The sequence below is a fragment of the Camelus bactrianus genome, chromosome 11, assembly GCF_048773025.1.
Source record: "Camelus bactrianus isolate YW-2024 breed Bactrian camel chromosome 11, ASM4877302v1, whole genome shotgun sequence".
NCBI lineage: Eukaryota > Metazoa > Chordata > Mammalia > Artiodactyla > Camelidae > Camelus > Camelus bactrianus.
Window position 1 is genome coordinate 7,973,548 of NC_133549.1, and position 13,721 is coordinate 7,987,268.

Genomic DNA, 13,721 nt, shown 5'->3' on the forward strand with positions numbered 1-13,721 from the left:
CATAATGCTTTCTGAGTAAGCCAAATTATACATATGTGCAACTAATTATAAGTTTTATTATGTTGTTACCAGTATTCCTGTTATATATTCATCACGAACCATACCACAATCAAGCCAAGTAATAACAGAGCTAGTTTATAAAGAGAAACAGGACAGAATACACAGAAACACTTGGTCCATCATTCCACATCTATTTTTTTTTTAAGTGTCAGGCAGTAATCTAGGTACTTGGGATATAAAGATGAACAAAACAAAGTTGTCCTTCAATATGGAGCTTCTATTTTAAAAGCTGTAGTTGGGATATAGAATAAATAAGCAAATTATACTGTATATTAGAATTTGATAAATACTGTGTAACATTAAAAAGGAAAACTAGAAGAGACAGATCAGGAATGGGGGCGCAGGTTGAGTGAACTGAGTCATGGAGCAGTAGTCAGGGTGGACAAGGTGGCCTTGCTGAGGGGGTAAGATTTGAGCGAAGACTTGAAGGAGATAAAGGAATTGACAAGCAATTAATCTGGAGAAAGAGGAAGTGAGCAGATACCATACAGGTGTTCACAATATACCTGGACTTTCTCATTGTGGGGAAGACTCTGGTTCATTCCTTCTATGTTGTAGTTGAGGAGCTGTCAATGAGTGTAGTGAGTAAAAAGCAGCATGAAGTACTTTCAAAAAGTGCTGAAGCTGGTGGGGAGGGAGGGTATAGCTCAGTGGTAGAGTGCTTGCTTTTAGCGTGCATGAGGTCCTGGGTTCAATCCCCAGTACCTCTATTCAGTAAAAGAAATAACAATTAGGTGTTGAAATTATAAATTAGCTTTTCTCTCTTGAAACTGGTTCCACGGCTTCCTTTTCATGAGTTTAAAGATGTAAGGTTACATGACTAATAATAACCACCATGAGGCTGATGCTAATTCAATAATAACAACAATACTAAGTTAATACTTCCTAGCATGTTTTCTAAGTGTGAAGCTTTGAATTCAGTCTGTGTGTCAGGTTACTGTTTATGCTCAAAGTTTCAGCTGGCTTTCAGCTTTAGACAGAGTAATCGTGATGTTTTTAGAATTTCTGTAACTTTAATCACTGGAGCAGACCGTAGCCTTGCCTGCCCATGCTTAAAGTTACAGATTACAGTCAGGGCTGCTCAGATGCACAATGAGCTACTTCATTGAATAAGACAGCAATGTAAAAACCTGAGTGGTTTCAGAAAGCCAAGGTCTTTTTAAAACTCTTAAAGATATCCCTTCTAAAGGAAAGCTACGAAGCTCATGACCTTGGACCTGAGATAGGAAGGCTACCAGTCCACTCTGAGTGGCCATTTTTGTACATTTTGTCCTATCAAAATTACTTTTTTTGATTTGTAATTTACTGGACTCTTTTCAAATATAGTGACTAATTCTTCATAAACTGCTAGAAATATTAAACAGAGAACCCAGAGGACAAAGATGATGAAAAAAAAAAGAGCAACTCATCCTAAGATCGTAGTGAATGAACCGTAGAGTAATGGGTTTGTACTTGCTGTGTTTAGCTTTTTTAAAAAAACACCTTTATTGTGGCATGGTTCCTGTACAGTAAACAACACATATTTCAAATGTACAATTTGATGAATTTTGCTATGTGTTTTTGTAAGTCGACTTTTCCACTCTGAGCAGGTTTACTCTGTAGTACACTTTTATCTTGTTCATTCCACAGAAATGATGGTTTCCTGCGACATCAGATCTATTTTGGGGGTGTAACCTTCCTAAACTCCACTGGGACACACATCAGAAGTCAGATTTACACGATTGGCCTTTTCAGAGACCTTGAGCTTTGGTTTCTACTGTCCAATTTTTTAATCTACACATAAAATTAGAGGAGTATTAACCACGTGCACTTAAGAACATGATAAATACCATGAGAATTAATGATAACAAAATTAAACAGCTCCTTTGAAATCCTTAGGAGAAAACCACTAAGTAAATCCAAGTCTTTTTCCCTAATTCCTGCTTTAAGCCTATGCTGAGTCAGCATTGATCAGCACAATTCAGGGTTCCTTCCTGAAGTGATTTCTCTCTGTCTTTTTATTCCTTTTAAAATTAAAAAAAATATATTTTTATTGAAGTATGGTCAGTTTACAATATTGTGTAAATATCTGGTGTAGAGCACAATGCTTCAGTCCCATAGGAACATACATATATTCGTTTTCATATTCTTTTTCACCATAAGTTACTAAAAGATATTGAATGTAGTTCCCTGTGCTACACAGTATGAATTTCTTGTTTATTAGTTAATGTCTGCAAATCTCAAACTCCCAGTTTATCCCTTTCCACCCTTTTCCCCCTCCCCGCCTCGGTAACCATAGGTTTGTTTTCTATGTCTGTGATCTCTCTGTCTTTTTAAATCTCTGCTGAAATCTCTTCAGAACTCTTAAATGAACCCAGATGACCTTTCCTTCCTTTGAACACAAATGTGGAACTTACCAGTTATAACCACCCTGCCACCACCCATTCCGGCGGCTTCTATTTCTCCTGCCTCAAGGTTAATTTTCTCCTCTGTAACAATTTCCGGGGCCCGAAGCCTTAGCACCTGCATCATCGTGTGCATTTGCTGATTTTATGCGTGTTAGTGTCAACTTCTAGGGCTGATTTGGTATCCTGAAGGAGCGGGTGCATGTGAAGTTCTCTGAAAACTGTACTGTGTCATATCCGTGTAAAGTATTGTTTTCTTTCTTTTTTCTTTTTTTGATCTTGTATATTTTATTTTATTTTACTTTATTTATTGACGTATAGTCAGTTTACAGTGTGTGTCCATTTCTGGTGTACAGCATCATGTTTCAGTCACCCATATCCATACACATATTAATTTTCATATTATTTTTCATTATAGTTATAAAGAATTGTTTTCTGGTGGCTACTTAGTCACAGGATTATTTGAAGTCCTCCTAATCTTTTTTTCGAGTCACTTGATAAAGTTGAGGGTTCAGGGGGGAAAGCTTCCAGTAAGTATCTATTTCAGGGAGCTGTTTTCTTGTCTAATAATGCCCTTGGGCAAACTGGTTTTTCTCCATTAACAGTAAGAATACTATTTTTAAAAAAACCTCAGCCTCTCCAAGATTTTACATTTAACATCTTAAAAAATACTAACAAATTATGATATTATTCAACAGGTAGAATCTGAGCCCCGGGCTTCCAGTCACATTGACTATTGATTCTCCTTAATATTCAGTTTGGTACCGGAACCTCGTTTTTCTGACTTGGATAGATTTTGAGCCTACTTTTTCAAGGGAAATTAATATTCTTTTAGTGATTTCTTATTTCCTTCTCTGGTTGCCTCTACCTCCATTGTATTGTAATTGCTTCTTTTATTAAAACTAACCTATTTCTCTCAATTGAATGATTTTATCTGAATGTAGATGGAAAGATTTGTCTAATAATGAGATCTTGAGCCTCCTTCAGTCCCCGCCCCATTCTGTTTTTCCCGTTTTCCTGTTGTGCTTTGTCCATCCTATTATTTTCAACCTTTCTGAGCCACTCTTTCTTAGGTCTATCTCCTATAAACAGTAACTGCTTGGAGTTTGCCTTACCATCCAATCTGAGTCCCTCTCCCTTTAATAGAGAAATTAAAGCTATTTATTTTTTATAGATATTACAGATAAATCTGGTTTCAATTTTGCATCATATATTCTGCTTTGCTTGTTTCTTTCCCTTTTTAACAATCTTTTACTATGTGGTCTGAGTTTCTTTATTTTCTGTGTGTGTGTGTCTTTGGATAATTTGGAAGGATTATAGTTTTTGGTTTTGGAATTACCTTTTTAACTTTAACATTTTAATCTTTTCTTTAGACACTTTCTGTTGATTTTTTGCTATGAACAGAATTGGGAATAGTTTATTTTCAATTCTTTAAAATAAAAAAAAACCTTTTATTTTTATTTTTTATTATAGAAAATTTCTAACAAAAGAAGATAGGCTGTTATATTGAACCTCCACATGCTTAGCACCCAGGTTTTACAATTTTCAGCACAGAGCTAAATTGTATTAGCTGTAACCTCACCCACTCTCCCTTCCCACTATGATTTTTTTGTTTTTTTTGTTTTGTTTTGTTTGTTTCTTTTAGTTGAAGTATACAGTTTTACAATTTCTTTTTCTTTTCTTCTTCCTCATTACCATCCAATTTGACCTGATTAGTTAATTTTTCTTTGGATTCATTTTTATATCTAAATATATTTATACATCTGTTACCAGATGAGTCAGAAATATCTTTTGACTTCTTACCTTCTCTCCATTTTGTTTTGCTAATTTTGGTTAGCTATAACATTTCTTCCTTTAGGGAGTTGATATTATTTACATTCTGTTCTGTAGAACTTTGCCTATTCTGGACATTTCACATAAATGGAATCATACATCTTTTGTGACTGGCTTCTTTCATTTAGTATAATGTTTTCAAGGTGCATCCATGCTACAAGTATGAATCAGTGCTTCGTTCCTTTATATTGTCAAATAACAATATTTATTTATAAAAATATGAGCAAAACCAAAAAATTGAAGTAATTAAAAGTTCAAAGTTTCAAGTAAGTTAATTTCTTAAAGTTTAAAATAATTGCAAGTTTATTTATTTATTTTTCTTGCTTTGTAATACCAGCAATGGACTATATTTTACTGCAGTTGAAGCAGTGTTCTGGTGCCACCTAGTGTCACAAATTTGTAAAGACCACCCCGCTTTTTTTATTCTTTGCTTTTTTTCAATAATGTTAATAATAATTGGTGACTTAATCAATGGTGACTTAATCAGACTTAATCAATGGACTTTGATAGACACTGCATCTTAAAAGTGCATATAAAAAACATTCTTTTTAAGCACATCCAAATATTTACAAAAGTGCCCATATTCTTTGTTATAAATCAAGTCAACAAATGATTGAAATCATTCAGATCGTGTTCTCTGGGTTAAATGAGAAATCATGGATTATTATAAAAGGCTCATATGTATCTGTATATGGTTGGAAGCAATAAATTTCTAAGTAACCCATGGGTTAAAGGAATCCCAATGGAAATTAGCAAATATTTTAAATGGAACAATAATAAAAATATATCAATATTTGTAGGGTGCAACCAATGACATTCTTAGGGGAAAACTTACAGGTTTAACTTATCAGGGAAGGAGGCAAAAAAAGAGTGAGGCAAATGTCCACTTCAAGACATTAGAAAAATAACAAATTAAGCTCAAATGTAATAGAAGAGATAAGATAAATAAAGATAAGAACATAAATTGACAAATTGTGTTGGTCTGATAGTATGAACAACTTTTTGTTGATAAAAGAAAATTTAGATGAGATGGACACATTCTTAAAAAGATACAAATTACCATAAAGTCAAAAGAAATATTCAAATAGGCCTAAAATTATTAAAGATAATAATTCATTCAAAATCTGTCTTCATGTTTCACCTGGGTTGGTTATTCTCCAGGCCTGCCATTTTATGAGCTGTTATACAGGGAATTCTTTTTTATTTTCTATTTCTTTTTTAGGTTGTTTGGGGGTTTTTTTGTTTGTTTTTATTTTGTTTTTGTTTTTAATGGAGTTACTGGGGCTTGAACCCAGGACCCCATGCATGCTAAGCACACACTCTACCACTGAGCTATACCCTCTCCCCTTTATTTCCTTTTTCAATGGCTTGTTCCCTGTGTCCCAGGACTTTCTCTCCCTTAGCATATTCACTCATTTTGATAAATCATATTTTACTTTATCTCTGAGAATGGGTATCCAACAGTGTAGCAGATATTTGTGGTGCCCTGCAACTCACAGGTTAGGGCCATCCTCAAATATGGAATTGATTTTTGAATGTTAAGCCAACCTTGAATTCCTGGGATAAATCCTACTTGATCATGGTATATAATCTTTTTAATATATTGTTGGGTTCAGATTACCAATATTTCGTTGGGGATTTTTGCTTTTGTTATAGAGGAGTAATGAGTGGTCAGCTGTTTTCTTTGCTTCTCATGTCTTCATCTGTTTTGGGATCAGGGAAATATTTGCCTCATAGAATGAATTGACAACTATTCTTCCTTCTCTATTTTCTGAAATGTTTTTATAGGATCACCACAAGGTCTGTTAACATCCAAAATTCTCTTCTAATTTCCAATTCCTCTTTCACGATGACTAATTTTATAATCAATGCAATATTTTCTCAAATATCATGAGGGATATTAATTATAATTTGTAAGGACCTCTCTTGTTTTCTCCATGTGTTCTATTGTAGTGGTGGCCATTTTCTTGGAGTGGTTAGCTTTTGAACCTTTAATTATTTTAATAATTTTTACTTCTTAGTTTTTGCTCATATTTATAAATGAAGTTCTCTAAATTAATAAGGAGCAGTGACTAGCATCACCTCTGTGAAACTGAATCAATTGCTATTTCATTTCTCTAGCAGGTACAACTTCTTCCACTTGCTGACACTCAGAGCCCCCTAGGGGTCCAAAGAATATTTTGTCCAGAATAATCAGTAAGCAAGAATGGGTCTGCAGTCCAGCTACTTACTGGGGACCATGGGCCAAAAACAGATTAGCAGATGAAGGCTCTCTCTTGAGCCACAGGATCCCTGAGCAGCAAGATGACCTGTTCACTGGTCTCAGCAGGCAGGCCACACCAAGGCAGAGGCTGGCATGCATACTTAATCAGCCATTCCTTGTTCAGGGCTCTAACTACTTCTGTTCATTCATGAGAATTCATTCTGCTCTTTGGCTTAACCATATCTTCATCCTCTGCTGGAATAATCTTAAGGATGTTTGTGTCCATTTCGAGTTGTAGTTGACAGGGGGATGGAGTGAAAGAGGCCTTGGGAAGCCAAGCATATTAGGAATTTTATTGCTCTGCAAGGCCATCTTACTGCTTATGTCATGGTGACTCAAACATGGCTGAGTCACTGCCCTCTCTCCAGCCATCTTGCCCACATTGGGGGAAGCTGGACACGCACTCTTTACTTAGCAAGCAATCCCTACCAAATGAAGCCTGGATATGCATCTGGTCACGAAGAGCTGCTCCTCCAGTCCCCATATTATTTCAATATTTCAATCCTACTTATTTCTAGTTCCATAAGGTTTCCAGTTTTACATTGCTTCTCTCATCCCTAGTCAATTCATGGCCCACACTGGGTGCCAGTTAATAATGTGCAAGAATTCAACATAGAAAACTATAAGGAGGGTGGGTGTAGCTCAGTGGTAGAGCGCATGCTTAGCATGTGTGAGGTCCTGGGTTCAATCCCCAGTCCCTCCATTAAACAAACAAACAAACAGACCTAATTACTGCCTCTCCAAGGAAAACTATAAAATGTTATTGAGAAAGCTTAATAAATGGAAGCATACATTCTTGCTCACTAAGGGAAAGGCTCAATATTGAAAAGATGTCAACTCTCTCAAAACTGACTAGTAGATTCAATTATAGTCCAAATCCAAATCCCACCGGTGTGTGTATGTACGTGTGTGCGTGCGTGTGTGTGTGTGTGTGTACACATGTCGACATTTATTGACTTGTGGAAGAACAGCATCACCAAAGGCAGAAAGTCATGAAGCAATGCCTGCTGTGCAAAGAAATGTAAGCACTCTGGATTTCTGGAGATGAGGCTGGAGCGATGAGGTGAGGGCAAGGCTTGGAGGGCACTCAACCTTTTTTTGTTGTTGTTGTTTGCTTTTTCTGAGTGTGATAGAAAAAATTTTAAGGAAGAGTATCCAAGTCGGATGTACCTTTTATATAGATCACTTTGGCTTGCCCTTCACCTGCTCTGATCTGTATTACAGGTAACTGCACTTCCCAGGCTTCTGTGCACCATGGCTTCCCCGCAGGCGTGGCCAATGGAAGGGATAAGGGGGACATTAGAAGCTGGGGAAGAGAAGAAGTCAGGGTATTCACACGTGTGTCAGCCTCCCTGCATCACCTTTCTGCGGGATCTCCTTTGGCAACTGCAGGTCCTGCAGGCTCCTGCTCTCTCCAGGCTGCCCTGGTTTGGCTGTCTCCTGCTGCCAATCCTTGGCTTCTTAGTTCTGACAGTACTAACCCCTCTCATTATTCCTCTGGTTCTAGGAGTCCTGCTTCTGCTCTTGCTAGTCTCTGGGTTGTTCACCATCCACTGTGTACTTTCTCAGCCTTTCCATTTCCCGCGTGAAATGATCTCTGTTTGAAAGCCAGAGTTGCTCCTTTTCTCTGGATGAATGTTAATTGATGTGGGGCTTAAGTTGGAGGTATGAAAACCCATTAGGAAGCCACTGCTTGAGAGTTCAAGGGAGACATACTAAGGACTTGACCTGAAGCAGTGGTAATAGGGATTGAGCAAAGCATATCTAGTTAATAATCATTTGGAGATAAAATTGACAGGACTTGATGATTAGGTAGATTTAGTAATAAGAGGAAGGAGGATGAGAGAGGGGAGGATTCTAGGATAACTCCTGGGTTCTAACATGAGCATATGGATTGCAATTTTATTGACTGAGATCCAGAAATGCAGAAGGACCCCCAGGAGCAATAATGACAAGGGAGAAACCAATGAGTACCTGTTTGAACATGTTGAGGGCCTGGAAGTGAGGGGACCCAAGTTGATATAAATTTGAAGTTCAGAGCAGAAGTCACGGCTGGATATAGAGATTTCAGAGTCATCAACATATACCTAAAAGTTAAAGCCCAGACAATAGACTAACATCCTCCCAGGAAGAGCAGAGCAGAGAAGGCATATGCTTAATGTTTCCCCATATTAAAAGCCAATCAGTCAGAAGTAAACTTAATTGACCCCATACCTGCATTTAGATCACACCTACCTTCCTGGCCTCTAGGGAGTAGCTTACTTTGGCTGAATCTACTTCATCACACATTCACTCTATTTTAATGTAATGCAATTAGAAATCTGCCCAGTTCACCATTGGTAATCCCTGAAGCTCCAGTGGCGTAGGTTACTGGGTTTTTTTTTTGGGGGGGGGGGAGGAATTATATTTGTTTGCTTGTTTATTTAATGGAGGTACTGGGGATTGAACCCAGGACCTCGTGCATGCTAAGCATGTGCTCTACCATTGACCTAAATCGTCCGCCATCCACAGGTTACTACTCTTAAGGACCACATCAGTCTTTGTATTTGACCTCTTCTCCATGGCACTGGGTACCACTGATCATTTCCTTTCTGAATTGCTCTTTCCCCGTGTTTGTCAGTGGGTGGTAACAGGCTCGCCTTGGTCTCCCACCTTCTTCCTCCTTCTTTCCTGCCTGTGCCTTTACTCCTTGGGACTCCCAGTCCTCGTGTCTCCTTACTCTGCATTCTTCTCCAGGAGATTGTCATTCCCTTTCATGGGACTGTATTCTGATTTCCCCCAAGTCCATGTCTCTGTATGAGAGCCCTGTGCTAACTAAGCAGGATCACACTCACTCTGCCCCCACCTGCCAAAGTTCCCAGATTCACTGTAGTCATTTTTTCCTGTGAAACCACCTGCATTCCATACCTTGATTACTTGTACGCCTCATCACCCCAACCCCAAACGGAAATTTACCGTATTCTTTTACCTCTGTATTGAATCGGTCTCTAAGTCCTGAGTCATATTTAGTCCTTCCACGTCATGTCCATTCCTGTTGGTTCGGGTATTCAGCATCCCCCCTGCACCACTGTTCATGTCACATCCATGCTTAAAGGATGGATGTCCACTGGCCAAGATGAGGTCTGAAGAAGTTTATAGGTCTTCCTATCTCAAACAGTACTGCCGATTGATGGCTGGGTTTATGTTCTAGGAAATACAGAACAAGACAAGTAGCCTAAGGCTTCTGAAATTATTCCAGGGAGGTGGTGATCTTCTTTATCTGCCGAGTTGAACAACAGCAGGAAGGAGGAGAAAAGGTCAAAGACAGAGAGAGAGAGGAAAAAAAAAAAAAAAAAAAGGTCAGGGTTAAAGGTGCAGCGGAACGTCCGGGGTCAGCGGTTAGCTAAGGATTAGGAAGCCGCGCAGCCAGGGCTCAGGGGAAGAAGTTACACGAGCGACATGTGACAGGATCCTGAGTTACAGAAGTGTTTTTGTGCTGGCTGCAAAAAAGGAAAAGGCGAAGGAATATGTCCTGGTTTGTCTCTTCTGCGTGAGAACATCTTTGATTTTTAAGCCTTTCACGCTCCCAAAATAGGAGGATGGGGCGAAAAGGAGGGGGAGCGGGCAGAGGCAAAAGAGGAAAGGCTGGAGGGACTCCGAACATTTCCTCACCCCCTCCTCCCGCCCCTGCCGGCCAGGAAGGCCTGTTATGCAGGGCCTCTGGGCGGGCGCTGGGCGGAGCCTCTGGAGCATCCTCTGAGCAGCCACCTCTGAGCACCATGGGAAAATCTTTCCTCCCTCGGACATGGCGCCCCCCTGCCCGGCGGCAGCAGCCGGCTCCGGCGCCGCGGTTCGCGGGTCCGGGCAGAAAGGCAGCCCGAGCTTCGGTCGAGGGGCGGAAGGCGCGGGAGGGGGCGGTGGCGGCGGCGGCGGCGGCGGCGGGGCCCCCCGGGGGCCTGCGTGTTAAAGCTGAGGGCGTCCCGGCGGTGCGCGCCGGCCCCGGGGCGCAGGCATGGTGTCCCAGGTGCTGCAGCTGCTCCGGCAGGGCGTGTGGGCCGCGCTCACGGGGGGCTGGTACCACGACCCCGAGCAGAGCACGTTCACCAATAGCTTCCACCTCTACCTGTGGCTGTTCCTGCTGCTGCTGCCCCTGGCCATGCATCTGGTGAGTGGGGAGCTCCAAGTCCTGGGAAAGGTGGGGATGGAGCAACCAGAAAAACCCTCCCTCCGAGTGTGCCTCATGTTGGAAAAGACTGACTATGATCCCCACTAAGAGATGGGATGGGGAAAGGCTTCAGGAATTTGGGACAGAGGCAGTAACAGAGAAAGGAGGACCAGGGAGGGGCTCACTGGCAGGAAAAGAAGTGGAAAGGACTTTGGGGGCTCGGGGACTCATTAAGAATTGATGCTGCCTGTCAGGATGAGTCAGACTCTGCTCCTCGCTGTGGAATGTTCAACCTATTTTGTATGTAAGCAGCCCTAGGCTCCTTGGCTGGGTAGCTTGGGATAATGTTTGGTCTGAGATACTGTGCATGATAGCCAAAAGGCAAACATGAAATGTTAAAAGCAAACCTATTTCAGTTATTGATCTTTTTACCCCCTTTCCTCCCTTCTTGTTTTACTGTGGGAAGGCGGTTTCAATGATCAGTTACACAGTTCGCAATTTCCACACCACTGTGTCGAGATCTGCAGAAAAATATAATAATGGGTAAATCTGATGTTGTTTAAGAGAAGTGAAGTATTACACAGCATCTAGTTGGGGCTTGACAGTTTAGTAAGGTTACCACAATTGAGTGCTTGCTGAATAACTACATATTTGGCCTTCTTAGGTAAATATACCTAATTGAAACAATGTTTAACCTTATTTGAAAAGTTACACAAGTAGGATGCTCTGAGTCTTACTAAAACATGATGTGCCATGAACCTAATTTTGATATGTCTATTGAAGGAGTTTATTCCTAACACGTAGTTTGATTATGTTTTCCACAGCAAAAATCTTCAATGAGTTTGCATGGCTGACGGAGTCTGAGTGTGACGTTAGAGATTGTGCATGATTTGGGTCCTGTTTACTCTCATTCAGGTAGTTTATCTGGAGGGTCAGAAATCTGGCTCTGAAGTTAGGCTGCCTGTGTTAAATTTGGGATTCACCTCTTAGCAGTTCTGTGACCTTGGGGAAGTTACTTACCTAATCTGTTTTTTTTTACTTCTTATCTGTAAAATGAGAAAAGTACTATGACCAGAGGCACAGTGTTGTTTTGGGGGCTTAAATGAGCACATAAAGCTATCCATCTTTCTGGCTTGACCTGGGATTGAACTCAGACCTGATGTAAATTTCCATCTTGCTACTTATTAGCTGTTAGGTCTGACCTGATATTTGACCCATCTAGGTCTTAGTTTTCTCATCCTTAAAATAGATGTGATAATGACCAGTTCATGGGAATAATATATTTCATATAAAAACACTTAATACAGCAGCTGATCCATGGTGACCCTTCAGTAAGCGTAAATTTCCTCTTCTTTGACCTTTTTCATCGTATTTCCTTAGCCGGTAGGTAGGTCCCAATGTTTTCCCTTTGCCTAGAAGGGCAGCACCGAGCAGTGATGAGGATGGCAAGCTTGGGTTCAGTTCTGGGTCTTCTGCTTAGTGGTTGTGTGAGCTTGAGCCAGCTTGAGCTCCCTGGTTTGTAAAGCCGGACTAAAAGGGTACATATGAGGATTGAATGAATCAAAGTCCTTCTCAGTACCTGGCACATGGTGACTGCTCAATATGAACTAACCTTTTTCCCCCGTTTTTCATTATTCACTTGCCAAAATCTCTCTACCCTTCAGAGGCCGATGGAATGAGCATCACTGCCTAGGCTTCCTTGATTTCACTTATCTGGAATTAATTTCTCTTCTCCTTTGCCCAAATACCATTCTGTATTTACTGTGTGTGCTGTGGCATGTTTTGAACTCCGTACTTAGTTGTTGGAACATGTATTTTACCTCTACTCCTGGGTCGTGAGCTTTGTGAGGGCATGGATTTTGATTTTGTCAATTCATCTTGGTTTTCCTCGTTGTACCTAGCAGAGTGCCTTGCATTTGGTGAGCAATGATCTCATGTGTAATAAACTGGTGGAAATAAAATCAACATGCATCTCTTTCTCTTCCAACCAGCATTAGATTGTCTGCCTAACAATACATTTAGAGCATTTCCTGATAATGAAAGCAATATATATTGCTTCTATTATCCCACTTCTCAACAACAACCACATTAATGTTTAATGTATAATCCTGCAGATTTTTTTTAATGAATATGAGCTCATTTTTACGTAACTCCTTTCAAGATTTGGTGTATGCATATGATCAGGGTCCTTAATTTCCATCTAATTATGCTTCATTGAGTAACTTGATTTCTACTTATATTTGTAAATAAGAAATTGTCCTTAGTTAAGTTCCTCTTTAATGCTATTTAAAAATAATTTTTGGCTAAATCTTAAGAGTTTAGAAAGCAAAAAACTGATACCTTAAATAATTTTACTCATGTTGGATTCTTTGGATCAAACCAGTTATACTGAAATTTTCATGCCTTTATGCCAGTGTGCTTTTAACTATCACAGAATGATTTTATGTGAGTGGATTTTTGTTATTGTGCTGCTTTTTAATACCTAGCCTGTCTTATTGAAAAAAATGCAAGTAATCCTTCTCTTGCTCTGGTCTTCTAGTTTCTGAAAGTGACCTTAGACATAAAAGACCTCCTTCCCCAATGGAGGGTTCTCTTCTCTCCCTTTTGATTCCTAAGTATATTTTTCTGCGCTTCAGAGCTGCCTGTGATTGTTAACATCTTTCTCAGTTTGTTCCACTTATGAGAACTTAGTCCAGAAAAGATTCCTGGATGCTTGCTGATAGCAGGGGCTTATTTGAAGTTCTGTAATTTAAGTGGCCTTGAACTTTTCTGGTTTTTGCACAATTGGATGGAACATGTTTAATCAAGACAGTTCCACTGTAGGGAGAATCCACCATTTAATTTAACAGGGGTTTTGAATATGTAACTTAAAATTTATTATTAATTATTGAGGCAAACTTATCTCTAAGCCCCAGAGGTTACTTAGGTCTAGTTGATAATGCAGAAAATAGGTTACTTATTAGCATTTATAAATTCTATATTTTCAAGAAATGCTCAGAAGTATGTAACTAAAAGCATTAGGTCAATTTAGACAATC

The 13,721-nt window shown here is 39.7% G+C and overlaps 2 protein-coding genes across 6 annotated transcripts in view; both read left to right on the forward strand.

Moving 5' to 3' along the window:
• The window catches only part of LOC105066695 (pecanex 2), a 271,254-nt gene that overhangs the window by 6,914 nt on the left and 250,619 nt on the right, over nucleotides 1-13,721 (forward strand). The window lies entirely within an intron of this gene.
• Nucleotides 10,510-11,538, forward strand: LOC141579234 (pecanex-like protein 2). Its single transcript, XM_074374452.1, has 2 exons — nucleotides 10,510-10,684; nucleotides 11,509-11,538. The coding sequence occupies exons 1-2, from the start codon at nucleotides 10,532-10,534 to the stop codon at nucleotides 11,536-11,538; spliced, it is 183 nt and encodes a 60-aa protein (XP_074230553.1). The 5' UTR covers nucleotides 10,510-10,531.

Excerpts from the sequence above, each read along its gene's own strand:
- LOC141579234 (XM_074374452.1), top strand. The coding sequence starts at position 10,532 with ATGGTGTCCCAGGTGCTGCAGCTGCTCCGGCAGGGCGTGTGGGCCGCG. Across the intron at positions 10,685-11,508 it reads TGCCCCTGGCCATGCATCTG|CAAAAATCTTCAATGAGTTT; the intron begins GTGAGTGGGGAG and ends TGTTTTCCACAG.